This window comes from Anopheles darlingi, chromosome 3 (genome assembly GCF_943734745.1).
Source record: "Anopheles darlingi chromosome 3, idAnoDarlMG_H_01, whole genome shotgun sequence".
NCBI classification, from domain to species: domain Eukaryota; kingdom Metazoa; phylum Arthropoda; class Insecta; order Diptera; family Culicidae; genus Anopheles; species Anopheles darlingi.
Genome location: NC_064875.1, coordinates 45,475,852 through 45,499,541, shown reverse-complemented (window position 1 = coordinate 45,499,541; position 23,690 = coordinate 45,475,852). Strand labels below are relative to the sequence as shown.

The 23,690-nt window shown below is 49.6% G+C and overlaps 5 protein-coding genes across 6 annotated transcripts in view; 2 read left to right on the top strand and 3 right to left on the bottom strand.

Moving 5' to 3' along the window:
- LOC125954569 (triple functional domain protein) overlaps positions 1 to 4,030 on the bottom strand; it is a 57,069-nt gene extending 53,039 nt beyond the window's left edge. For both annotated transcript variants that reach the window (XR_007469044.1, XM_049684973.1), the window contains exon 1: positions 3,412 to 4,030. Coding sequence is in view for 1 of the 2 variants with exons in the window: in XM_049684973.1 (XP_049540930.1) it covers positions 3,412 to 3,590 (179 nt within the window). In the remaining variant the exon portion in view is untranslated. The remainder of the gene's footprint in view (positions 1 to 3,411) is intronic.
- A 4,609-nt stretch (positions 4,031 to 8,639) lies between these two features.
- LOC125954675 (congested-like trachea protein) lies at positions 8,640 to 9,749 on the top strand (the record flags this gene model as incomplete). Its single annotated transcript, XM_049685156.1, has 1 exon — positions 8,640 to 9,749. A coding segment is annotated over one exon (849 nt), but the record flags the coding sequence as incomplete, so codon positions are not given.
- On the bottom strand, positions 9,663 to 10,562 carry LOC125954657 (uncharacterized). The gene is made up of 2 exons (XM_049685132.1): positions 10,329 to 10,562; positions 9,663 to 10,264 (listed from the first exon to the last, which is right to left on the bottom strand). Exons 1-2 carry the CDS (start codon positions 10,402 to 10,404, stop codon positions 9,723 to 9,725), a joined length of 618 nt encoding a protein of 205 aa, XP_049541089.1. The 5' UTR covers positions 10,405 to 10,562; the 3' UTR covers positions 9,663 to 9,722.
- A 252-nt stretch (positions 10,563 to 10,814) lies between these two features.
- Positions 10,815 to 11,673, top strand: LOC125954658 (uncharacterized). Its single transcript, XM_049685133.1, has 2 exons — positions 10,815 to 11,007; positions 11,072 to 11,673. Exons 1-2 carry the CDS (start codon positions 10,932 to 10,934, stop codon positions 11,611 to 11,613), a joined length of 618 nt encoding a protein of 205 aa, XP_049541090.1. The 5' UTR covers positions 10,815 to 10,931; the 3' UTR covers positions 11,614 to 11,673.
- LOC125954641 (congested-like trachea protein) lies at positions 11,583 to 12,988 on the bottom strand. Its single transcript, XM_049685107.1, has one exon. It carries the CDS (start codon positions 12,754 to 12,756, stop codon positions 11,851 to 11,853), a length of 906 nt encoding a protein of 301 aa, XP_049541064.1. The 5' UTR covers positions 12,757 to 12,988; the 3' UTR covers positions 11,583 to 11,850.
- Positions 12,989 to 23,690: the final 10,702 nt, after the last annotated feature.

Sequence of the window (23,690 nt, the reverse complement as noted above, 5' to 3'; positions counted from 1 at the left end):
ATCAACTCATTTCACCGCTCTCGCATCCATCAAAGAGAAAAGCTCCTTCATCCCCTCCTCCTCCACCGCCCCTGGTTTGGTTTTCTGTTCTTTCATTCAAAACTCAAAAGCGCCAAATTGCCACATACTTAAGCCCCACGGAAGAAACAAAAGACGGCTAGGGAGACAAAAGAAAACCCTGCGAGAGCAAAAAAGGGAATCTAAAGCTAAACCTCAACCCCGGTCTGATGATGAGCGGTCTAAGATGGTCGACCAGGTGTGTGTGTGTGTGTGTGGATGGGGAGGGGAGAGGAGTGGCCATTAATAGACACAACATTGCCGCCTCACTGCAAGCGCATTGTTCTGACGCTATTCTTTCGCTGCAAGCTATGTGGCGTGGCGCATCCCGCATATTCCCGGGGATGGCCAGAGAGTCGTCGTCATAATTGTCGCGAGAAGGCTCTTTCCCGGTGGCTAGATGGATGGATTCTGGTAGAGCAGCAGTAGCAGTGAGGAGTGCAAACACGGAAAAGGTGGAAAAATAATTTTCAATTGCATCGCGCGGTAACCACGCGACCGTACCAACGATGGATGACATTCGCGCTCTGTAGACGATGCATCGCGCTAGAGTCACCCTTCCTCTTCTTTACACTGTCACGCTCTGCTATGTGCCTTCTGCTTTACGACCATTTCAATCCAATTAGACAAAGCCAAACTGCCGCCACGTATACGGTAGAAGAAGACCTAGGGCCTAGTGGCGGAGCTGGAGCACGGAACAACCGAAAGTGTCGAAAGGGTTGGGGCTCGTCGACCCCGGTAGCGGCGTAGGTAGGGTTTCGCGAGTTGACTTGCCATGTCGTGTCATTGCCTAATGATATTGGGCTGGTGGTACAGTAGCGCCACTGGCGAAAACCCCGTCATGACGATGACGACGATGATGATGATGATAATGTGTGCGGCGACGAGTAGAGCAGCAGCAGCAGCAGCAGCTAGTGGTGTTGTCAAATGAAGGGGTAGTGCAGTCATATTTCCGGGGATTACACCGAGGATACACAGAGAAACCATCATGGAGCGTTGCACGAAATGCACTTGCAAAATGCACGCCGCCGCTGCCGGCCCAGTAGCGCCACCCCTTTTACTAGGGATGGGAAGCGCCAAGCGAAAGCTCCAATATTTGCTGAAGCGTGAAAAGAATGGCACCGGCACCGGAGTGGTTTTAATTAGCTCATTAACAACCATCGCACGCGGTACGCGGCTTATGGAAAGGTGTGTGTATGTGTGTATTTGTGTGTGTGAGAGGGTGAAGTGGCCATCATTCATGAGCGCCAGGCCATATAGTTTGGAAAGCCAACGGCAAGGCGCAAAAAAAACACCACAACCAACCAGCTGAACCAACATGATGTTTTTGGGATACTTTTGGGAACCAAATTTAATTATGTCCGTGCTCGCTGGCGGCACATTCGTCAAATATTGACGAATATTGTGGGTTTTTGGTGCTTATCGGCCATTTGCTCGGCCAAGCTGAGGATGCTGTGATGATAATGTGACCGAGATAGATTCCAGTGAATCATGGCGGTTGAGTCATGGCTCTGACAATCCGTAGTAACAGGGGATGATGATCTCTGCTGCGCTACACTTGAATTGAATTTTTAATGGGGATCGGTAGCAAAAGGATCCAAGCAAACCAATTCCATGGTGATGCTCGGTGATGACAGACAGTTTGTGGTGCCAAGGTCATTGGGACACAGCCTGCTTTATTCCGTGACTAAGCAACACATTAGTAGCACATTAAAATACTATGAAACGCGATCATGTTACCATAGATCACGTAGCTAGTAGGAATTGAGGGATTGTCGTCCAGCAGTGCGGTTAATTGTCCAGTTGCAGTGCAGAATTGAACAGTCATAGTTAGAATTAACAATTCACAATTTCTTCAAGAAAGGAATGGTCAACTGGAACACGAACCTGGAATTAACCTTAAATACGTTTGCCTTAAGTGACGTATTCTAAGAAGTTCTGGCTCTGAATGTGAGGAGGAAAAGCTCAGTAAGTACTCGAAATACGAAGCTATACGCGTTTCACGGGCATAAAGTTGGGCCAAATTGAGATGGCGCTAATTTATCGTTATTGACACCAGAATTCCGGTTTCAAATCGGTACAAACAACGACGGCGCATGATCAAGAGCGGTGGAAAGATCTTCTGTGGCAGTTCAAGGCCGCTTTTCGATTGCAGAACCTGATAAGTAACTGCATCCACATATCCCGCTCAGAAATCAGTTGGAAAGAAGTATTTTCCGCGCATTAGACGGGTGAGTGATTTAAAATGTCATGAGAATGGCAGACGATGACCCAGCCCGTAAAGTATTTTTTCACTTTTTAGGAATATCTCAGAACATCTCAGTCTGGATGTTTGTCTAGAGCGCCGGATACTAGCATGTGAAGAGGTATTCAGAAATAGGCAGAAAATTGGATAAAGCATCACAATTCGCCTATCGCTGCTTGCTAAGTATTCGACAAGTTGATTACACGAGCGTTTTGTTATCAAACTACACCGGCTACAAAGTTAACTTGACCGAATTTCAAATGAAAGCAAGCCCCGTTCAGTTGCATAAATCAACTTGTAATTAACCTCTTAAAATGCGTCCCAAACAAAGAGTTGACGTTGAGACCATCGCTTCCTCCTCACATAGACGATGATCCCCGCAACCTCAACCGCGCACCACTGCGAACGGCCATAAAACGCTCTTTATTAATCTGCATTTCCCGAGCCTCAGCCTCGGTCTGAAACACTTCCGCGCCAAACCCGCGGTTGCGGTGTGTTTCGTTAAACTTCCGTGACGGTCGGTATACAAGAACGAAACGAAACTAAACCGGAGACCGTTGCGGGCGACCGTTAGCACCGGTTGTCGCCATCGTTGTCGTTGCCGGTTCCATAATAAACTGTTACCGTCGCGTGCGGCTCTGTACCCCGGCCCCTACCTGCTTTCCCGGGAATTCTTTAAATTTTTGGAAACCCTTTCGGCGGCATGTACCGCTCGCTGCTCGCCGGGCCCAAGCCTGGCCCGGGTGTGCCATCTTGGGTTCACCTCATTACGACCTGCGACACGGTTGGGCCCCGGGGCCACACACACACACACGCGCGCTCATTTTTGGTTTCCAGCATTTTAGCACCTTTTTACGCAGGGCACGGGAAGCGCACCCTTGGGCAGCGATCTACTTACTCGCAAGCCCCAAACAGGGAGAGTACGCCACCGTTAGGTGCACGGTTGTACAATATGTGTGGTTATGGATAACAAAAAAAAAACAGATTACTTTTAGGTCATGACGCACGAGTTAAGCCAAACCGGCCAGGGGATTTGGTGTGTGTGCTCGTTGACTCATCCAACAACGCGTGCATCACACTCCAAATTGTTTGCCAAATCTGATACTCACCTCGGTATGCCGATGAAGTAGGAGACGACCCGTTTGATGTCTTCCGGTTTAATCCGTTCGCGCTTGGTGGTCGCCGGGAAGCAGATGATCGGTCCACCGCGGTTATCCCGCCCACCGGACAGCAGCGCGAACCGTTCGTTCAGCAGCGGCAGAATGTCGAGAGCCCGTACACCATCCATCTTGGGTGCGGTGTTCCCTTACGTTCTTTGTGTTTCCCAAACGAAGCTCGATCGAAACGCTTTGATCGATGATTTGTTTGTAGATCGAACTGGCAGAGGGCGATACTTTTTGGGGGATGGGGTTCGCGATAACGATAAGTTACCCCCTCGCCTGGGTTGTGTTGCCAATCCCGGAACGGAAACAGCTGCCTATTGCGGATCGCTCACCGATCCACCGGGAATGCCAATGTCTGGCCGGAAATGGATGTCTGTTTGATTATTGGTTTTCGTTTTTTTTTTGGGTGTTTTTCGTTGTTCGCGTTTTGTTGGTTTATCTTTTCTAGCGTGGCTCTTATCACCACCTGGTGGCCACCCGGGACTCACTGATGTTGCCACGAGAGGGTATCGGAAATTTATAAAAAACTAAACACTGTCACGATCGCACGCCTGCACACACACACACACACACACACACACACACACACACGTTTTTATCACTTATGATCGTTTGATCAGTATTTTTTATGTTTGAGAAACAACACGTACACACTTACAAACACCGGTCACACGCACTTTAATCAAACACAACGCTTGATGTTTGATGCTAATTCACTTTATCTCCTATCCGGGATGGGGAAAGGGTGCAGGAATAGACGGCGCGTGGGGGGAGGACACTGGCACTTTTGCTAGCACTTGCACTCTCCTGCCCAACGAGGCCCGGCGTAATGATGACGGTGATGACGACGATGATGATGATGGTTGATCGATTTTCTGTGGCGAACCGTGCGTCGCCGCTGTTCGGTGCCAACGCGCACCGTGTCCGCGCTCGAGCAGCAGCAGCAGCAACAACAGCAGCAACAGCTAGCGATCGAACCGGAACGGGCTGCGATCGTCATTATCAGTCGAGCCGTCGGGTCTGGTGGCTGGCCAATGACTTGCCCGGCACCGAAAACCGCACCGACTGTGCCACCACCAGCGGCTGCCGGGCTTGTTGTAATGCGATACGGACACAAACACACGACGCGTAGCCCGCCGGTGCGCTGAGGCGCATTATTCCCGGTGCGCCACCCGATCGATCGCAACCCCGCGATCGATCCCCGGTTTCCGGTTACCCTTCCGGGGGCACTTTGCACCGCACGTTGCGCAACACTCTTCTCTGGGTCTGGGACTTGTTACTCGTCTCGACGTTCACCACCACCGCGGTTTGTGGTGCGTACCGCGCTCATCGATCGCCGGCGATGATGGTCTGGTGACTCAGTAGGCCACAGCCGGAGAAAAGAAAAAAAAAACGGAGTAGCTTATGGGAAACACTATTACAGAAGGACACTATTTACACGCACGCACACAACAGACACTGATCAAATGCACAACACCGCGCGATTGCCGGCTAGCAGAGGCCACGCACAATGATGATAATGGTTCCCCGAGCCGCCGATCCGGGCGTGCCGAGCGCGGTAAGCAGCAGCCTGAAAGCAGAGCATTGGCGAAAAACCAAACATTGATAAGCACAGCTACGAGGCGGGCAACATCATCGACCCCATCGCTCATCGCCCACCGATCCGGAAGACGAACACTTTTGCTACAAACAGGGACGGGGAGGGGAAGAGGAATCTGGTACGAACTGGCAAACGCAATCGTGGGGTAACCGAGAAGAAGAAGGCAAGGTGAGCATTCCCAAGCAACAAAACACTCTTAATAGCGTTCGCGGGCCCGCAGTTTACACATTCCGCTGCGGTGGGTGCAGCACCGTTATCATCGATCGCATAATCATCTCCCCGGAACAACATACACCAGCATCGGCGCTGTCGATACGGATTGGAAAACATAAATTTTCGCAATCTCCGTACGTGCGGTATCGCTTTAAAGATTCATTTTCTCCAAACGAACGGATCCAAGTGGGCAGGGCGGTTCCTCCGGTGACGGGGATTCGTCAAGCAGCACGCTCCCCGCAACTCTTTGTCCTTTTATGCAAACGCGACAGGGAGGGAGGTGCGAGGGTGCTACGCGGTGCTAAAATTAGCGAGATCTTTTCTGAAGAATCCTACCAACGAACCAGCTTCTTTTCCAGACGATTTTCGCTCACTCATAAACACGGACCGCGTCCGTCACACCTTCCCCGTAACCGCAAGTTGCCGGCGCCCCAGTCGTCCTATGTTCGGTTTCACACACCGCCCTCCCTCAGCTCGGCTGGGGAAATACACGCTTTTCACGCACGCTTCACTGACGATGATGGTTAGAGAGCCCGAGGAGGGATGCAGTGATTCGAGACGACGGTTTCCGGCACCACCATGTTCAGGTGGAAGCGAAGGCTGATTTGCACCATCGCCGACTCAGCAGCCTGCTGTTTGTGTTGCTTGGAGCGACCAAAACAAAGCGCGTTCCTCTCGTTTGGGGTTGCGGCCAAGAAGCGGTCCACGGACGATGAGCGAGCGATTCCGAGTGCGCGCGCGCACACCGTGCGGTCAAAAAGGGAATTGCCAGAGTATGTTTTCACCACAGCTTTTGGGGGCTACGTATTTTTGCTAACTTTTCTAGAAATACATAAACGCTTCTACGATTAAACAAAGGTGGATTCCTTCGCGAACGCGATTTTACACTTTTCCGATAAAGATGCCTCCTCCTAGATGCTGGATGCCATCTGTGAATAGAACGCACTCAAACGCACTGCTGGTTTCGTGTCACGGTAATCAGTATTGGGAGATGCTCTGGCCATGATGTAAATAGAACTTTTGGCCGCTGGATCTGCTTATGAATCACCAAATACTTGTTTGCACCACCGCCAAGAAAGGACTTTTTGGGAGAGCGCCGCCAGCACACCGAGGGAGCGAGAGACGGAACTGTCACCGTGCGAGGACAAAAATGTTGCCAATTTCCGGAGGACCAAACATCCGCTTTTAGGGGTGATTTCCGGCACGAATCCGCGAAGGCAACATTTTCACTCCAGACATCCCTTTCCTTCCTCCTTCCCCAGATGCTCCTTCTCACACACCATTCCCAGACGGTCGCCGCGGAGTTAGTGGAGCGAAGAAGATGCCTTTTCGGATCTCGGACCGAAGCGAGCGCGGCTCGTCACGCACCATCAATTCATCACAACAAACCACCGAACAAGACAAAGTGCACTCCAGACCACCTCTCTTCCCTCCTTGGCCGCATATTGCACTTCTGCACCACACTTCTCGGCCGCTTCTTTCTATTGATTTATGCTCCTCACCGCCGGACTGGAATCCATACGGGAACGGAAGGGCGAGGGACAGCGGACAGAACGCACTCTAGCCAGACGGTTATTGTGGCCACTTTCTCGGCACTTCCTCTACCTGCTGCTGGTGATTTCGGGGTGATTTTCTATCCGTTTGCTGCTCCGCGATTTTCCCTGCTTGTGGATGCTGGATTTATGTTTCGACTTTATGTTTTATGCTGCGCACACGCACACTTCGATGCGTGCGTTTACATGGTTGGGTTGAGTTGAAACTTTTCTTTTTCCGTTGGGTTTTCTTTTCCGGTAAAAAACTAAAACATACACCTCAACCGATTCAAATAATTTTAGCGGTTATCCATTTCAAAATTGGGCCGTTAGATAATCGATAGAATGATCCGTACACAGAAATACATGTGGAAAGTGGAGGACGGGTGGGGGAGGGAGCGAGTACATACCTAGTACATCGCTTGTACCTTCCCCCGTCCTTTCCAGATAGATAAAAGATGATTTAGACATAATAATTGTCCCAAAAACATACACACCTTTTCAGTTAAATATCTTTGAAAAATACATTATAAACGTTAAATAGTGCTATTACGGAAGAGGGGAGGGAGATGCCATTACATTTTCACTGTCGAAAGATAATATTTGGGTAGTTTTTCGCACCATAAATTGATTTAATCTCATGTTTAAGGTTCTTGTTCATTCCACTGGTTATTTAACGGCCAAATTTTGAAATGTTCGGCCCCTAAATGTATGCAATTAGAATCGGTTAGCCTACCGAATCGGTTGAGGTGTATGTATTGGTTTTTTACCCATCTTTTTATCTATCTGGAAGGGACGGGGGAAGGTACAAGCGATGTACTAGGTATGTACTCGCTCCCTCCCCACCCCTCCTCCACTTTCCACGAGTATTTCTGTGTCCGGCTCATTCTATCGATTATCTAACGGCCCAATTTTGAAATGAATAACCGCTAAAATTATTTGAATCGGTTGAGGTGTATGTTTTAGTTTTTTACCGGAAAAGAAAACCCAACGGAAAAAGAAAAGTTTCAACTCAACCCAACCATGTAAACGCACGCATCGAAGTGTGCGTGTGCGCAGCATAAAACATAAAGTCGAAACATAAATCCAGCATCCACAAGCAGGGAAAATCGCGGAGCAGCAAACGGATAGAAAATCACCCCGAAATCACCAGCAGCAGGTAGAGGAAGTGCCGAGAAAGTGGCCACAATAACCGTCTGGCTAGAGTGCGTTCTGTCCGCTGTCCCTCGCCCTTCCGTTCCCGTATGGATTCCAGTCCGGCGGTGAGGAGCATAAATCAATAGAAAGAAGCGGCCGAGAAGTGTGGTGCAGAAGTGCAATATGCGGCCAAGTAAGGAGGGAAGAGAGGTGGTCTGGAGTGCACTTTGTCTTGTTCGGTGGTTTGTTGTGATGAATTGATGGTGCGTGACGAGCCGCGCTCGCTTCGGTCCGAGATCCGAAAAGGCATCTTCTTCGCTCCACTAACTCCGCGGCGACCGTCTGGGAATGGTGTGTGAGAAGGAGCATCTGGGGAAGGAGGAAGGAAAGGGATGTCTGGAGTGAAAATGTTGCCTTCGCGGATTCGTGCCGGAAATCACCCCTAAAAGCGGATGTTTGGTCCTCCGGAAATTGGCAACATTTTTGTCCTCGCACGGTGACAGTTCCGTCTCTCGCTCCCTCGGTGTGCTGGCGGCGCTCTCCCAAAAAGTCTTTTCTTGGCGGTGGTGCAAACAAGTATTTGGTGATTCATAAGCAGATCCAGCGGCCAAAAGTTCTATTTACATCATGGCCAGAGCATCTGCGAATACTGATTACCGTGACACGAAACCAGCAGTGCGTTTGAGCTTTGAGCTACCGTGCTGGCCGGTCATCCGCTGGACACGATCAAGGTGCGACTCCAGACGATGCCCCTTCCACCGCCCGGCCAAGCTCCACTCTACGCCGGCACCCTTGACTGCGCGAAGAAGACGATCGCCCGCGAAGGTTTCCGGGGGCTGTACAAAGGCATGTCGGCTCCGATCACCGGTGTGGCACCGATCTTTGCCGTCAGCTTCCTCGGTTTCGGTGTAGGCAAGCGGCTACAGCAACAAACGCCCGATGAGGAACTCAATAACGTGCAGCTATTTGTGGCCGGAGCGTTCTCCGGCATCTTCACGACGACCGTGATGGCCCCGGGAGAGCGCATCAAGTGTCTGCTGCAGATCCAGCAGGGTGGCAACTCACCCCAGAAGTACAATGGCATGGTGGACTGTGCTAAGCAGCTGTATGCCGAGGGCGGCATTCGCAGTATCTACAAAGGAGCCTTTGCCACGTTGCTACGTGATGTGCCGGCCTCGGGAATGTACTTCCTCACGTACGAGTACCTTCAGCGGAAGATGGCACCGGCTCCGGGAACCAAGGTTGACGCTACGGTAGCACTGCTCGGTACAATCTTCGCTGGTGGTATGGCCGGTATCGCTAACTGGGCCATCGGAATGCCAGCGGATGTGCTGAAGTCGCGGTTACAAACGGCACCGGAAGGCACCTATCCGAACGGGATTCGAGATGTGTTCCGCGAGCTGATGAAACGCGAGGGTCCGTTGGCGCTGTACAAGGGCGTAACACCCGTCATGCTGCGTGCGTTCCCAGCTAATGCTGCCTGCTTCATCGGATTGGAAGTGGCCATGAAGTTCCTCAACGTCGTCGCACCGAATCTGTAATCTGCAGGCAGACTACTTTCGCTCTGGTTGCACTCCGGTTGTTGTTGTAGGCGAGGGGTCATTATCATCCTCTTACCGTGTTGGTATTTTTTAATCCGTTTTTGTGTTCCTTTTCCCTGAAAGTTCATTTCCAGCGCACGAGCGCACAGTACCGTAGTGGCCTCTTGTACACGTCTCGCAACGTGAATCGGATGTTGGGCACTGGGGGGCTACGCAAACAATCTTTGTATTTTGCTACTTTTGTAATAAAAAGTTATCCAACGAACGATTTCCTGCATTTTCGGAACTTTCCCCCAGCAGATTATGGCTCTCCATCCGTTCGATCACTTCGGTCAGTTCGTTCGACACGATTTCCAGGTCCTGGTATTCCTCGAGCATTTCGTGAACCTTTCTTTCCGCCTGATAGCACGGTTCCAGGGCTCGGTGTAGTTCCGCTTCGGCTTCGAGCGACGCCAGAAAGATCGCACCGCGGCTGACGGCCTCTTTCGTCTCGCTTACCTCTTGCTGGAGCTCTTTCACGAACTCGTCTGTGTGTTGCTGGGCGTGCATGAGGTCCGTCGGTAGCAGCAGATCGTCGGGAATGCAGAACATCTTCCGGTAGAGCGAGTTCAACTCATCGATCGCTGGGCGGCAGTCTTCGTACATTGCGCGGCATGTTGAAGAGATTTGGGAACGCAATTCATCGCCCTGAGCCGCCGGCAGTTGGCCTTTTTCGATGAGCTGCTCCGTAAAGGCATTGAGCGTTTTGTGCAGAACGGATTGAATCAGCTGTGCGTCTGTCGGGGAACGGGTAACATGGGGTTTCGTGAAGGGAAACTAAATAACGTATTGAATCTTTACTCTGAGCGACGATCTCCTCGGCGGTGAAGTTAAAATGCTGTAGTTCGTACTCCTCCTTCGCGCGATTCGGTTCCATGATCCGGGACTGTTATTTTAACTAATACGACGAAGGGTGTTAAATAAACTGAATACATGAGTTATCTCACATGAGTTTTTAGTGTAAATACATAATTTCTGCCACCGAACTGAATTTTCTGCCACCGAACTGAACTGAAAAATTGGTAAAAATTTTCACAGCGGTTTTTGGCGGCATTCGAACTTTCTGTTTTGACAGTTTCTTGTCATGATGTTAGAAAGCCAAAAAGACGGTTACTTGAAATTTAGCCATATAAGAGGCTGGATATGAAATGGGGCTTCGGCGTTATGCTGCATGGGCAACCGGCTGCATGGGCAGAAATTTCATATCCAGCCTCTTATATGGCTAAATTTCAGTTAACCGTTTTTTTGACATTACACGAAACTGTCAAAACAGAAAGTTCGAATGCCGCCAAAAACCGCTGTGAAAAATTTTGCCAAGTTTTGAAAATTCAGTTCGGTGGCACTAAAAACTCATGTGTTGAGTTTATTCAACACCCTTCGTCGTATTAATAACAGTCCCGGATCATGGAACCGAATCGCGCGAAAGAGGAGTACGAGCTTCAGCACTTTAACTTCACCGCCGAGGAGATCGTCGCTCAGAGTAAAGATTCAATACGTTATTTAGTTTCCCTTCACGAAACCCCATGTTACCCGTTCCCCGACAGACGCACAGCTGATTCAATCCGTTCTGCACAAAACGCTCAATGCCTTTACGGAGCAGCTCATCGAAAAAGGCCAACTGCCGGCGGCTCAGGGCGATGAATTGCGTTCCCAAATCTCTTCAACATGCCGCGCAATGTACGAAGACTGCCGCCCAGCGATCGATGAGTTGAACTCGCTCTACCGGAAGATGTTCTGCATTCCCGACGATCTGCTGCTACCGACGGACCTCATGCACGCCCAGCAACACACAGACGAGTTCGTGAAAGAGCTCCAGCAAGAGGTAAGCGAGACGAAAGAGGCCGTCAGCCGCGGTGCGATCTTTCTGGCGTCGCTCGAAGCCGAAGCGGAACTACACCGAGCCCTGGAACCGTGCTATCAGGCGGAAGGAAAGGTTCACGAAATGCTCGAGGAATACCAGGACCTGGAGATCGTGTCGAACGAACTGACCGAAGTGATCGAACGGATGGAGAGCCACAATCTGCTGGGGGAAAGTTCCGAAAATGCGGGAAATCGTTCGTTGGATAACTTTTTATTACAAAAGTAGCAAAATACAAAGATTGTTTGCGTAGCCCCTGGCCTTAATAACGTGGCCCCCCACTGCCCAGCATCCGATTTCAGAGGCCACTACGGTGCTGTGCGCTCGTGCGCTGGAAATGAACTTTCAGGGAAAAGGAACACAAAAACGGATTAAAAAATACCAACACGGTAAGAGGATGATAATGACCCCTCGCCTACAACAACAACCGGAGTGCAACCAGAGCGAAAGTAGTCTGCCTGCAGATTACAGATTCGGTGCGACGACGTTGAGGAACTTCATGGCCACTTCCAATCCGATGAAGCAGGCAGCATTAGCTGGGAACGCACGCAGCATGACGGGTGTTACGCCCTTGTACAGCGCCAACGGACCCTCGCGTTTCATCAGCTCGCGGAACACATCACGAATCCCGTTCGGATAGGTACCTTCCGGTGCCGTTTGTAACCGCGACTTCAGCACATCCGCTGGCATACCGATGGCCCAGTTAGCGATACCGGCCATACCACCAGCGAAGATTGTACCGAGCAGTGCTACCGTAGCGTCAACCTTGGTTCCCGGAGCCGGTGCCATCTTCCGCTGAAGGTACTCGTACGTGAGGAAGTACATTCCCGAGGCCGGCACATCACGTAGCAACGTGGCAAAGGCTCCTTTGTAGATACTGCGAATGCCGCCCTCGGCATACAGCTGCTTAGCACAGTCCACCATGCCGTTGTACTTCTGGGGTGAGTTGCCACCCTGCTGGATCTGCAGCAGACACTTGATGCGCTCTCCCGGGGCCATCACGGTCGTCGTGAAGATGCCGGAGAACGCTCCGGCCACAAAGAGCTGCACGTTATTGAGTTCCTCATCGGGCGTTTGTTGCTGTAGCCGCTTGCCTACACCGAAACCGAGGAAACTGACGGCAAAGATCGGTGCCACACCGGTGATCGGAGCCGACATGCCCTTGTACAGCCCCCGGAAACCTTCGCGGGCGATCGTCTTCTTCGCGCAGTCAAGGGTGCCCGCGTAGAGTGGAGCTTGGCCGGGCGGTGGAATGGGCATCGTCTGGAGTCGCACCTTGATCGTGTCCAGCGGATGACCGGCCAGCACCGTACACACGCCTCCGAATCCTCCGGAGAGGAAGTACTTGACCGGGCTCTTGTTTTGGGACATGATGATGTTGCGGGTTTCGGATTCGTCCTTTCACTTTTACACGTCGTCGATTCCGTCGTCCGGAGGTTGATTACTGGCGGCCCCGCAACACTCGAAAATCGACCGTAAAGGCCGGCTCTTTCTCGTAACTCCCGGAAGATAGTGTTGTGTCACCGAACCGATAATTTACAGATAAAAAGAAGGGATTACTTGCGGCCGTCTTCGGGGTCGGTTTTTGGTCGGACACCGAGAAAAAAAAAAAAACAAAAACGAGGTCCAAAGGGCGCCACAATGGAAGCTGGTCTTGCGACAATTTCGTACAAAATCACCGAGGCTTAATTAATTTAACATTTGTTTTAGTTACCAATTTTTACAGTTTTTTAAAGTGTAAATAGTTTGAAAAGGGCAGTTTTCGCACCGGAAGTAGTGTGACCATCGATTTTGGAAATTGAATCACGTTTTGCAGCCGCTTCCACTGTCCAGTGCTTGAAATGGATTTGCTCTTAATCATTTGCTTGACTATTTTTCAAACTAAACTTGAATCAGCCGTTTTTTAAACCGTATCGAAGAAAAAATATTCATTGCCGGCGATGAAGTACTCATTTTATTGGATTTTATTGAAAATATTTGACTAATATTTTAGTTTTTTTTTTATTAAGACCAGGTCAAAACACAGGCAGGTAGAATCGGTCAAGTGTGCGAGATACATGGCCAAGCGTCCAGCGAAGGTTTTCTCTTCGATTAATTTGATCAGTTGCAATCAACTGCAATCGTGGCTTAACATTTTGGAAAATTTCTAGTTTTGTAACAACAAGACGGTTGCCTAAATCCTTGACTGAAACTAAAGTAAAAACCAGCATAATTCATGTAAAATGTTTCATGAGGATTGGCTAGATTCTAAAAAATATTTATTCATAGCTACGTTAATCAAATCTAACATTACATTTAACACAACAACCAGTCGAGTATTTTGGTAAAAATGAGCTTTTATGTCCCGAATTATCGTAATGACAACAGAAATGGCCCTGGTACTGCTGCATCTGGTTTCGGGTCACGGCTTAAATTTTTCATAGAAATAATAATAGTCCATCCAGTCAATTTAGAGTGTATCTGGCTCCAACTGGCGTACCTTTGAACCATCTCGCGAGAGATAATGGTCCATTTGAGGTAGCATAAATAGATTAATATTCTCCCGAAGGCATCTGGCATTCCAGCGAGCGTTGACCGAATTGGATGAGCTCGGTCCTTAATCCTTGCTTCAGAATAAATGGAATGGTTGAAATCAGGGAGCTGAGATACTTTTTTTGATTGTTGAAACTGTTTTGATACACTGTTTAAGATAAATTGTTTCCTTTGTAGCTGTTAATACCTTTTTATCTTCCTGTTTCCCAGTCCGATAATATTAGCAGGAAGCCCTACTAATCCAGAATGGTACTGCTAGAGAAAGCGGCGTAGATGTGGAGGGTTGCAATACCTATATGAGGCCGTAGAAATACACTCCACTGTACAGCAGATGAAAGGGAATTCACAGACATTCACATTCTGCATGTAGCCTTCGATCCAGGACCCAGGATGGTCCTCTGACCTACAGAACCTACAGGATGTAAAGCGTATGCAAATAGAATTTGCATTGGCTGCTCCAGGGGCCCGGACTTACAATTTCAAAAGCATTTTTGAGGGCGAGAAATGGTAACATTCCAGCCCGGTGTTACTTCCTGGCAGCTTTACACAACCACAACGTACCAGCAAACTAGGAACAAAATTAAGGTCTACATTAAGATAAATCGGTTTCGGACCGAGCAAACCGAGTAAAGCATAACATGGATTTGCGGCCTTCAATGGTTGCACACCGCAGGCCTGGCTGCGTATCTCGGCTCGGCCTGTGGATTGGGGTCTAGTACAAATTGGACCTTTGATTGATCATCCTTCCGGGCCCTATCCTCCTATCCGGTCTTTTTGGCACCTTGCCTCCCATTGAGTCCATTACCATTCGAAACAAACCCGTCTCGTGCCGGCCGCACCACCTCCCTGCCATCGTCTGCTACGCACTCATTCCCCGGGAACCGAGCATACCGCAGCGCCACCGGAGTGGCTCCGGTGAGCCCGAATGAATTGAGCCTTCCCCGGTTTGACACGCAGAAACCGCGCCGGATCGATACGGTACGGGTCTAAGGACTAAGACGAAAGCGGAAGTATCTATGGTGCCAAGTTTTTGCCCTGGCCGGGTGCCAACGGCAGCTTTTTACTTGATTATTTATTTACGGATCTTATCACATGCTTAACGGGGTTCATCAAAAATTCAGGTGAGATCGGTATGAATTCTTTCCGGCACCATCTGGTTCGGTGCTGGTGATGGTGTGGTGCTCCTACTGTTGGTTGCCACGGAGAGTACACCTATTCCCCACAGGTGTCTGAGGAATTCGCACCCATTTTCTCCGTACGTGTGTGTGTGCGCGCAGCTGTGGGCCACCCATCTCTGGAGGCGATGGATGGAGACGGAAAGTCGTAGGTCGATTGTCCTCAACACCAGCGCATTGTTGGGTACGGCAATGGATCTGGCGAACCAGACGGTGTCCCGTTTTGTCTGGATCGTGGCCAACTGCGCCTTCCTGTTTGCGTCAAAATTCAAATTACCCAAGAAGTGTGGATTGCAATTCATGAATTCATGTGATCAAAGCAGTCGACACACGCATTTCGCAATGATAAGAATTAATACCAAGACGAGCTATTAGATGAGCTTAAACCTAAACGCAGTAGTTAAGTACTACTGACTCATTTAGATGGATCCAGATCCAAAAGAAAATAATCAAAATTTTCATCACGACTCGTTCATCTAAATCCTAGCAACCGTGAGCAACAAAAAAAAGGGTTTTTTTTGTTCTTCTACCTCATACGCCTAATCCCACCATTCGCTTCGTCTAGAGCCTTTTGCTGGGCTCCAGCGTAACCCTTTCTCCTGAACACACACACAAAAAACGTACTCCGGCCGAAGAGACAACAATGTGCAGCGCCAGCACTTCTGCCAGCCGTATTGTCGAGGCCCGAGGATTTTCTCACCTCTCGTCGTCATCGTCCACCTTGTTTGACGGTGAAAAATGAATATGGTCCGAGCAGAGGGTTAGAAGCAGCGAGGTTATGTTGTTGCCCTATGTTTCGCGCTTGCTTTTCCTTCCCAAGTGAGCTTCCGCTCTTCATAGTGTCCTGTAGCGCGCGAGCAAAATGGAGTCCAAGGGCGGCAGCACGTCGGTGTTTTCGGTTGCCCTCGGTATGCTCCGTCCCGGGATCCTCGTGAATCGTTTAGAAGCCATTGAGTGAGGTAGTGTGCTTGGACAAGACCGATGTTCATAGGAGAATGGTGAGGTCGAGGTTGAGGTGAGAATCCTTCTGGAGCGAGAAATACGGTCCAGGTGAGTGTGCAGGACAGACAGAGAGAGAGAGAAAGAGAAAGAGAGGATGGGACAGATACAGGATGTGTCTGACCATACCGGGCATCCACAGGACCTTTGCATGTTCGGGTGCTGTAATTTGTGGCAAGCAACAGGACAGCCACAGCAGCCAGTGCCAGCTCCTTTTGACCACAAATTGTGACAAGGACAGCTCCGGAAGCCACCCCCCCCCCCTCCCCTCCTTGCCTACTTGCCGGTGGCAGCCACACGATGCCGGCATATGTTGCTATGTTTGCGAGAATGCCTCTACTATCCTGAACCGGACAGTTTGGTCACCGACGGTGCACTAACTGAGGCGAAAAATGAGACATCCTTTTTTGGGGCGAACCAAGGAAGCGGAAGGCGAGCAAACCGAAAATTGGTACCGTTCGGACCAATGTAAGCATCCTCGCAAAACCACCTTCGTCCTTCGGCGGATGAGGTACCATCGCGACCTAAACCTGATGTCGATGTCGATGGTAATGATGATGGTGATGATGATGATGATGCGAGATAAACCGCAGCAACAAACTTTTCCTCTTTCTCTCTCTCTCTTTCTGTCTCTCTATCTCTCTGTGTAACCGCAGCAATTAGCCAGCCTATATGGCTGGCGTAGTAACACCGAACGCACGCCCGTCCGTCACCGGAACTTCCGGCTGTCGGAGAATTAATTTGGATAATGAGTGACACAAACCACACACACACACACACACACACACACACGCACACACACACACACACGCGCGCCCACGCAGAAACATCCCGTTTTGTGGGTTCGTAAACTGTACTACTGGCCATTGTGGTGTCGAAGGGACAGAGGAATTAGGCTGGTTTGGTCCGGTGAGCTTGACGGAATTTTCGAAAACATGCACAAAATCGCCAACGCGCTCTCTCCCTCTAGGAACTGTATTCACCGTGTTCTGCGTTATGTGCTGCGCGGTGGTGTGTGGGTCACATTTACAATGGAGGCGCTCGTTGCTGTGAATTTCGAATTTTAGCTCGAGAGCAACTTTTCTCCGGTTTTGGGCTTCCCGGAATCCTTGGGACAGCTCATGGAAGGGCATGTGAGATGAGTGGACCCATGTGGGCAAGTGCAACAACAGAACCGTTGGACACAATGTCCATTGGTCCGGGGGAAGTTTTTGGATTTGCCACAAGGGAAGTTAATTTGAGTTGTGATGCTGCTGGTACACGATCCATTTGTGTGTTAAAACAGAGCATGCTTTGGAGCGCCATTACTACTAGATAGTGCCGGATGCTGTGAAAGTTGACTGTTTATCCAGGACGACGAACTTTTGATCTTTGTATTGCCTTTCGAATGGTACAGTTACTGAAGGATACTGAAAATGATTAGCTCTGTCTTGTTAACGTAATTGATAACTCATACTTTTCTCTCTGACTCGAATATCGAGCATGATTAGCCGTCACTAGTGCACCGGAACTAGAAACCCCCCCCTCACCGCCACTGCCACCAAAAAGGGGGCTCAACTTCCGGGATCATTATTTCGCGTGTTTCTCGCGAGCTAATCTTTTTCCGACAACCACCCCTACCATTAATCCCCTTTTTCGAGCACCCCAATAAGACCGCCACCCCGGGGGGCGTAGGGCAGAGCTAACCGCGAATGAGACGCCGGTAAGGGGCGCCTCCCCCCCGAAAGTTGGTCCGGGTCCGGGTTCGGGTCCTTTATCAAAAAGCAATCGAGAACAATTTTATCCATCCCCTTACTGCCTCGTCCTCGGCGCCTCGCGGGGTTTTCGGGGATGACCCGACCAGCTACAGCAGCCGGAACAGAAGCAGTAGCAGCAGCAGCAGCAGCGGCAGCAGCAGCAGGCCACCCCTCGGGGCGATGGCTGTAATTAAATTAAACGTTAAAGTTTCGGCATCTCTATTAGTGGCTTTGCCCAATTAGGGCTGATATTGATTTTTGTTGATCGTTTTCGATGGTGCTCGAGAGCGACTCCGTCCCCTTCCGCGACAAGGACGCGCGTGTGTGTGCTGGTTTGGGGTTGTGTGAAGCTGCTGTTTTGCTGGTGACTGGTCCCGGGGTTTCCTGCCACAACCACCTCTCTTTCTCCCGTTCTCACTCTCTCTGTGTCTCGAGGAATCGCGCGCGTAGGCGATCGGTTTCGGTGATGTTGTTTTGGGCTAGAGTCCGGGGGAATCCCCGGGTCACGAGCTGCTAATGATGACGCTGACGCCGGGATGTAGGCCACTATGTCCGCACATCCCGTCGCCACGTGTTTATGGAAGTTTCGTGAGAAGCAATCAATGGGATTTGCCGGCATTTTCCGAGCGTCTTCCGTGGTTACGTGTGGATTTTCTTTGTGGGTTCCGCTTGGACACATTTTCTCCGCCCCTCTCCTTCCACTCTGGTTTTGGTCGCTGCCGTTCCTTCCGCTTTCCGTTCGAAGCAACACTCGAGGAGGAGTTACGGGCGGGCAGGCGAGCGGCGAGCGGGTCGAGTCGGTCGGTCGTCGTTGTCGACGGCAGATTGTCCACAAGAAAACAAGCGTGTCCACCACGCGTGCCAGTGACACGGACCATTGTGGGTCGGGATACATGGCCGAACAGATTAAGGGCTTGTGGTTTTGGCGGACACACAGAGAGAGACAGAGAGATAGATTCGGGGCGGTCGTTGCGGTCGGTGAGGGTAATCCAGTGCCTTGCGGACCGACACAACACGACTTTACGCTCGAATCGTAGTAGGCTGGACGGGGGCCCTGTAATAAAGTATGATGAGCCCTGGGCCCTGGACCAAGGGAAACGTACGATTGTTGAATTATGGACCGAGATTTCCAGCGAAATCTGGCCAGTTTACAACCCAACATGTGAGTCGAGTGAGGAAGAAAGGCTTACCGGCGCCTGAGGGCCCCGGGGGGTTTCGGGGAAACGGAAAACGCTACTTACGTTCATGTTCGTTCAACGGGAGCGTTCCGTATCAAAGTAGGCGAGACACGAACAAGACGCTCGTCTCTCGAATGCTACCACCGGAGGCACCATTCAACAGGTGCTCACAAGTCAGTCAGAGTGGAATACATATTGCACTCCCCTACCTTCTTTTTCTCTTCGATGGATTCGGTAGAATATGATTTCCATTAGACAAATTGCGTAACAGACGACCAGCCGGTGTTGCCTCTACCGACTGGTGGTCTCCACCCGGGGCCCTTGACAGCGTGACACAATAGCCAACATGCTACGCCATGTTGGCCATGTTTTGTGTCTGATTATGTTGTTGCTCCGATGCTGCCGCTGTATTCTTTCCCCGTTAGCCCCGAACCGGACGGGACGTTAAGCCAAAGGCACGGGCCGAGGTCGGCGGAGCGACCGTAAATATCTTTGGCCTCGTTAACGCGCGCCAGCCATAGCGGGTAATTGGGAGATAAATTCATCCAACCGCTGGCTGGCCTCTGGCCGTCTGGTCGAGCAGCCACGGGCCCTACAGGGTGTATGCCGTGACCGGATAAAGGGGGAGCCAAAAATGGTCGAAACCGGGTGTTGGTTGGTGGCCAAAAATCGCCAAAAATTCCTTAGGAAATGGTTTGCGCACCGGAGAAGCGAGAAAACGGCGTGGCGGGTGTAATGGGTTTATGTTGTACGCGCCATGGAGTGGGTGGAGAGTAAGCATAAATAACGATGAACAATGGGTGGCCTTCCGTCGAGGGACCAAGCGATGACCGAGGTTGAGCGATGGCGCCACTGACCGGGTGCTGCGCTTTGTTCTGTTTATGTTTTTGCACGCCACGTGCCAGGAGAGGCTTATCCCGGAGGTATAAACCGACCACCGGTGCGGTCGGAGTGGGGACAGGATTTCGGGACAGATTATGAGTAACTTTAGTATGTTTGTGCGCGTCATGTGTAGAGTGTATTTGACAATCCCTCGACATCCCCGGTGCTTGAATTGAATAAATTAACCGAAAGTCAAGCTCGAAAAGCCATCGACCTGCACCTGATGCTCACCTCCATCGTCACCTCGGTTTTGGGTTGACCGCCCAATACTCGCCAACCTCATCGCACGATCATCCGCGCGGCTCCCGAAAAGGAAACCGCTTTGGCTTCTGACCGCACTGCGTGAAGGCGTGGCTGCGAAACGGGGGTTGCGATAGTTCGGCGCCATTCCGTTCGGTTCGTTGTTGGTTTCGGATTTCGGATTCGCGGTTTTGTCGATCTCACCGAGACGGCCGGGTGCGGGTTGAAGCGCGGTTTTGGGAAATTAATTACCTGCAACAGGAGTGGCTAGGGAGTGGAGAAGTATGAGGGGATACAGATTAAATTACCGTTCCCTGCAATAAAACACATTATTGAATTTACCGCATTCCGACGATTGGGCGAAGCGATTTGTGACCGATTCCCGGGATCCGGTAGCCGGAGCGGTTTGGTATTGCGGTACCTGCTACATGTCGTCGTCGTCGTCGTCGTCGTCGAGGTTATACCCAAGTGAACACAGCCTCAATGGGTATCGAAGATTTACAGGGAAATGGTTGGTAGGGTTGGCATTCGCCAGCAAACCAAACGTCGGTGTGTGGTTCATTCGGTCAAACCGCAATCCGGGGAGTGCAACGGAGTTTGAGCGGTGGTTTTAAGCGAGAATAACAAATTAACCTGGCAGCAGCATCTACGATTTGCACGAGATGAATGATTTGATTGGATTGGATATCATGCTGTATCAGCCGCAGGATAGCTGTTTTGATGGAGTCGGAGTGTACAAGAAGCACGCGCCCTGATGATTGGGCATCGATAAGGGACTGGAAGTGCTTATTATTAAAGCATGGAACAGTAGATCATAGCTCAGCCAAAAAATGACGTATAGAGAAAAAAAATGTGTCATTTTGTAGGTTATTTTTTATTGCCTTTTAGGAAAAATATTGATGAGAATTGTTCTTTAAAGTTATATGTAATTTTTTAAACTTTTACTTTGACATAACCCATTTTTTTTGCACACTACAGTAAGTTACATCATTTGCCCTCTTTTTGCAGATTACCTTCATTTCAGTTGGTTTTTATACATTATACTTTTTAAATTTCCTTGTGATAATCGTCCAATAGAAATCGATGGAACGAAAATCCAGTCAGATGGAACGAGAGGCCAGTGTGCTCTAGGGTCCTATTTGGCTATTTTCTGGCTTTTATGACTTTTAAATTTCTTTTAAACACATTTGCCGAACTGTTATATCGACTTTCGTGAGGTTTTTCTTGGTGAAATTACACCTAGATATCCCAGGATTGTCGACTCACTTTTGTCTGCAGAATCGGGCATTTGTGACACTGTTTCGGCTGTTCGGCGGCTGGGATTTTGTTAGAATCGAGGTCATCCCGGAACGTTTAAATATGGTATTTTTAGTTAAGTTTCGAAATTTCAAGACTTTCACGGTTTTTTCTCCAGCCAAATCGAATTTTAATAGGGAGTGTGCAGATTTTTTTGGCCTTTCGTTTTCCATCGGCGATAACTTTTGAAGGCGTTAGTAATCCACGCAATAAGCAGACTACTATGATTGAAACATTGTCAACAGAATGGCAAAGTGACCACTAATGGCGCTGCAATGATTAAAAATTAGCGGCTTTATATTAATAAGTGGAAAATAGTGGAACAGCGCTTTTTCTTGGTGGTTTCAACAAGTACGGACATAATTATAAACGTTTCCATTTGCGATTTCCATATGAAAAGTTAAATTGAACATCGCAGTGTGCAAAGAGCTTAACTGAAATGGAACTGCAAGAGACAACTTGAACCAGAAGTCTTCCAATTCGGATAAATTCTGCTTTTTTAATTAGTATTGTTATTAATTTAATTAGATTGCAGTTTATAGTGGGTATCCAGGGTATCTACCAGAAATCTGATTTATTGTTTGCGTCAATGTACTAAAATTACCATTTCCAATTATTTTTCCATTTCGTTGTACGCGGTATCGAGCTGGTGCTTATCAGGCTTATTGTTTACCGTTAATCAAACGATAATAAGCCAATCAAGTTAAATTACATTCGTTGAAGCACATTAACTTATTATCACGAGGTCCTTACTATTCCTAACTCTATACCAAATTCCCGGGTGTCCTCTTGTTCCACTGTGCTTCAAATACAATAACTCTCGACACGTTTCAGCTGATCCTGGATTCACATACGACCGGCTGGATACACATTAACTCTGTTGACAATACCAAGAACACTCAATCGAGCGGCAACATATGGACATACAGACAGACAAATGAATCCATGTTTACGATTCCCATTTTCCTGGTTCTAGTACGGTGTGGTGAAGGTGAAAGGGCGTTTCAGTGTTTCCTGTTCCAGTTAAGAACATGATATCGTAGAACGCTCACAATCACGTCTCATGATGTCTGTTACAAGACTAAGGGTTGTCTACTACGATTACGGGAAGTACATAATCTTCAATCTTCCGATATACCACCACTGTACCGTACCGGGAGTGCTGCTATAATTGTTGTAAAACCATTGTACGCGCAGTCATTGTAATGGCAAAGTGTCCCCCATTACGTACAAGGAGACTGTTGTAAAGATTAGCAGATGGGTCCATTCCTACAACACCAGCACCACCAAGAAACGTATGCCAGAGGCGGCAATACCGAGCGCATTTAAGCTAATCGCTTTAATGGGCTCTTCAGACAGATACGGTGTGCGTGTGTGTGGATTGAAACGATTAAAAACAGATTGAAATCGATCATCAAATTGATCCCACGAAACACCTGATGACCCCACACTGATAAGCGAGGGAGGGGGGTGCACAAAAGAGGGGAAAGGGCGTAGAGCGGAGGTCGTCGTCTGTTTTATCGCGAACGGAATCAACCAGACCCAGCAGCGCTTTTCGCCGCCACCGAAGCTCATCAAATGGTGAACGACAAATGACAACAGCAGCAGCAGCAGCGCATTACGGAGTAGCGTTGGAATCGAATCGCTCTTCTCTTCCTCTTCCATTTTCCCTTTTGTGCCACCATCGGTTGATGGTTCCGGGAGTAGCATCGAGTTAACCGAGTTTTGATTGCCGCTCTGGCACCGGGAAAACAACCAACCACAACCCCAACACCACCCTTTGGGGGGCGCGCACCCCGTTTGTAGCTTGTTTGTTTCAACGCCTTCAAACACACAATCACAAACAAATGACCCAACAAACTACCGCCGGGAAGAGGCACCGGGGGTTTTTGCGGGTGAAAGGGTGCGCTGCAATCCTGGAGTGAACCGATAAACGCATGTTCCGGCCGAGGAGGGTAAACAGAGGAAAACGGGTGATCGAAGCGCTCGTCCTGGAAAAACCATTTCGAGGCGTTGCAGGTTCTCCATTCCGCGCTCTCTCTCTCTCTCTCTCGATCGCATGTCCTCACCAACCTGGAATGTGGAGTGAAGTGTTTGGCATCGGTACACCTCCTTCACACCCCCCTTCTCACCCCTTCTTGAGCACCTTTTCCGGTGGGCGAAATGGCCCGGCTTCAACAAGGCTGTCAGGACTGAGAAGGTCGATGAAGACATTTGTGAATTCATAATACATTTTTATGTACTAACAACTCGTAAAACGCGTGTCA

Excerpts from the sequence above, each read along its gene's own strand:
- LOC125954657 (XM_049685132.1), bottom strand. The coding sequence starts at position 10,404 with ATGGAACCGAATCGCGCGAAGGAGGAGTACGAACTACAGCATTTTAAC. Across the intron at positions 10,265-10,328 it reads CGAGGAGATCGTCGCTCAGA|ACGCACAGCTGATTCAATCC; the intron begins GTAAAGATTCAA and ends GTTCCCCGACAG.
- LOC125954658 (XM_049685133.1), top strand. The coding sequence starts at position 10,932 with ATGGAACCGAATCGCGCGAAAGAGGAGTACGAGCTTCAGCACTTTAAC. Across the intron at positions 11,008-11,071 it reads CGAGGAGATCGTCGCTCAGA|ACGCACAGCTGATTCAATCC; the intron begins GTAAAGATTCAA and ends GTTCCCCGACAG.
- LOC125954641 (XM_049685107.1), bottom strand. The coding sequence starts at position 12,756 with ATGTCCCAAAACAAGAGCCCGGTCAAGTACTTCCTCTCCGGAGGATTC.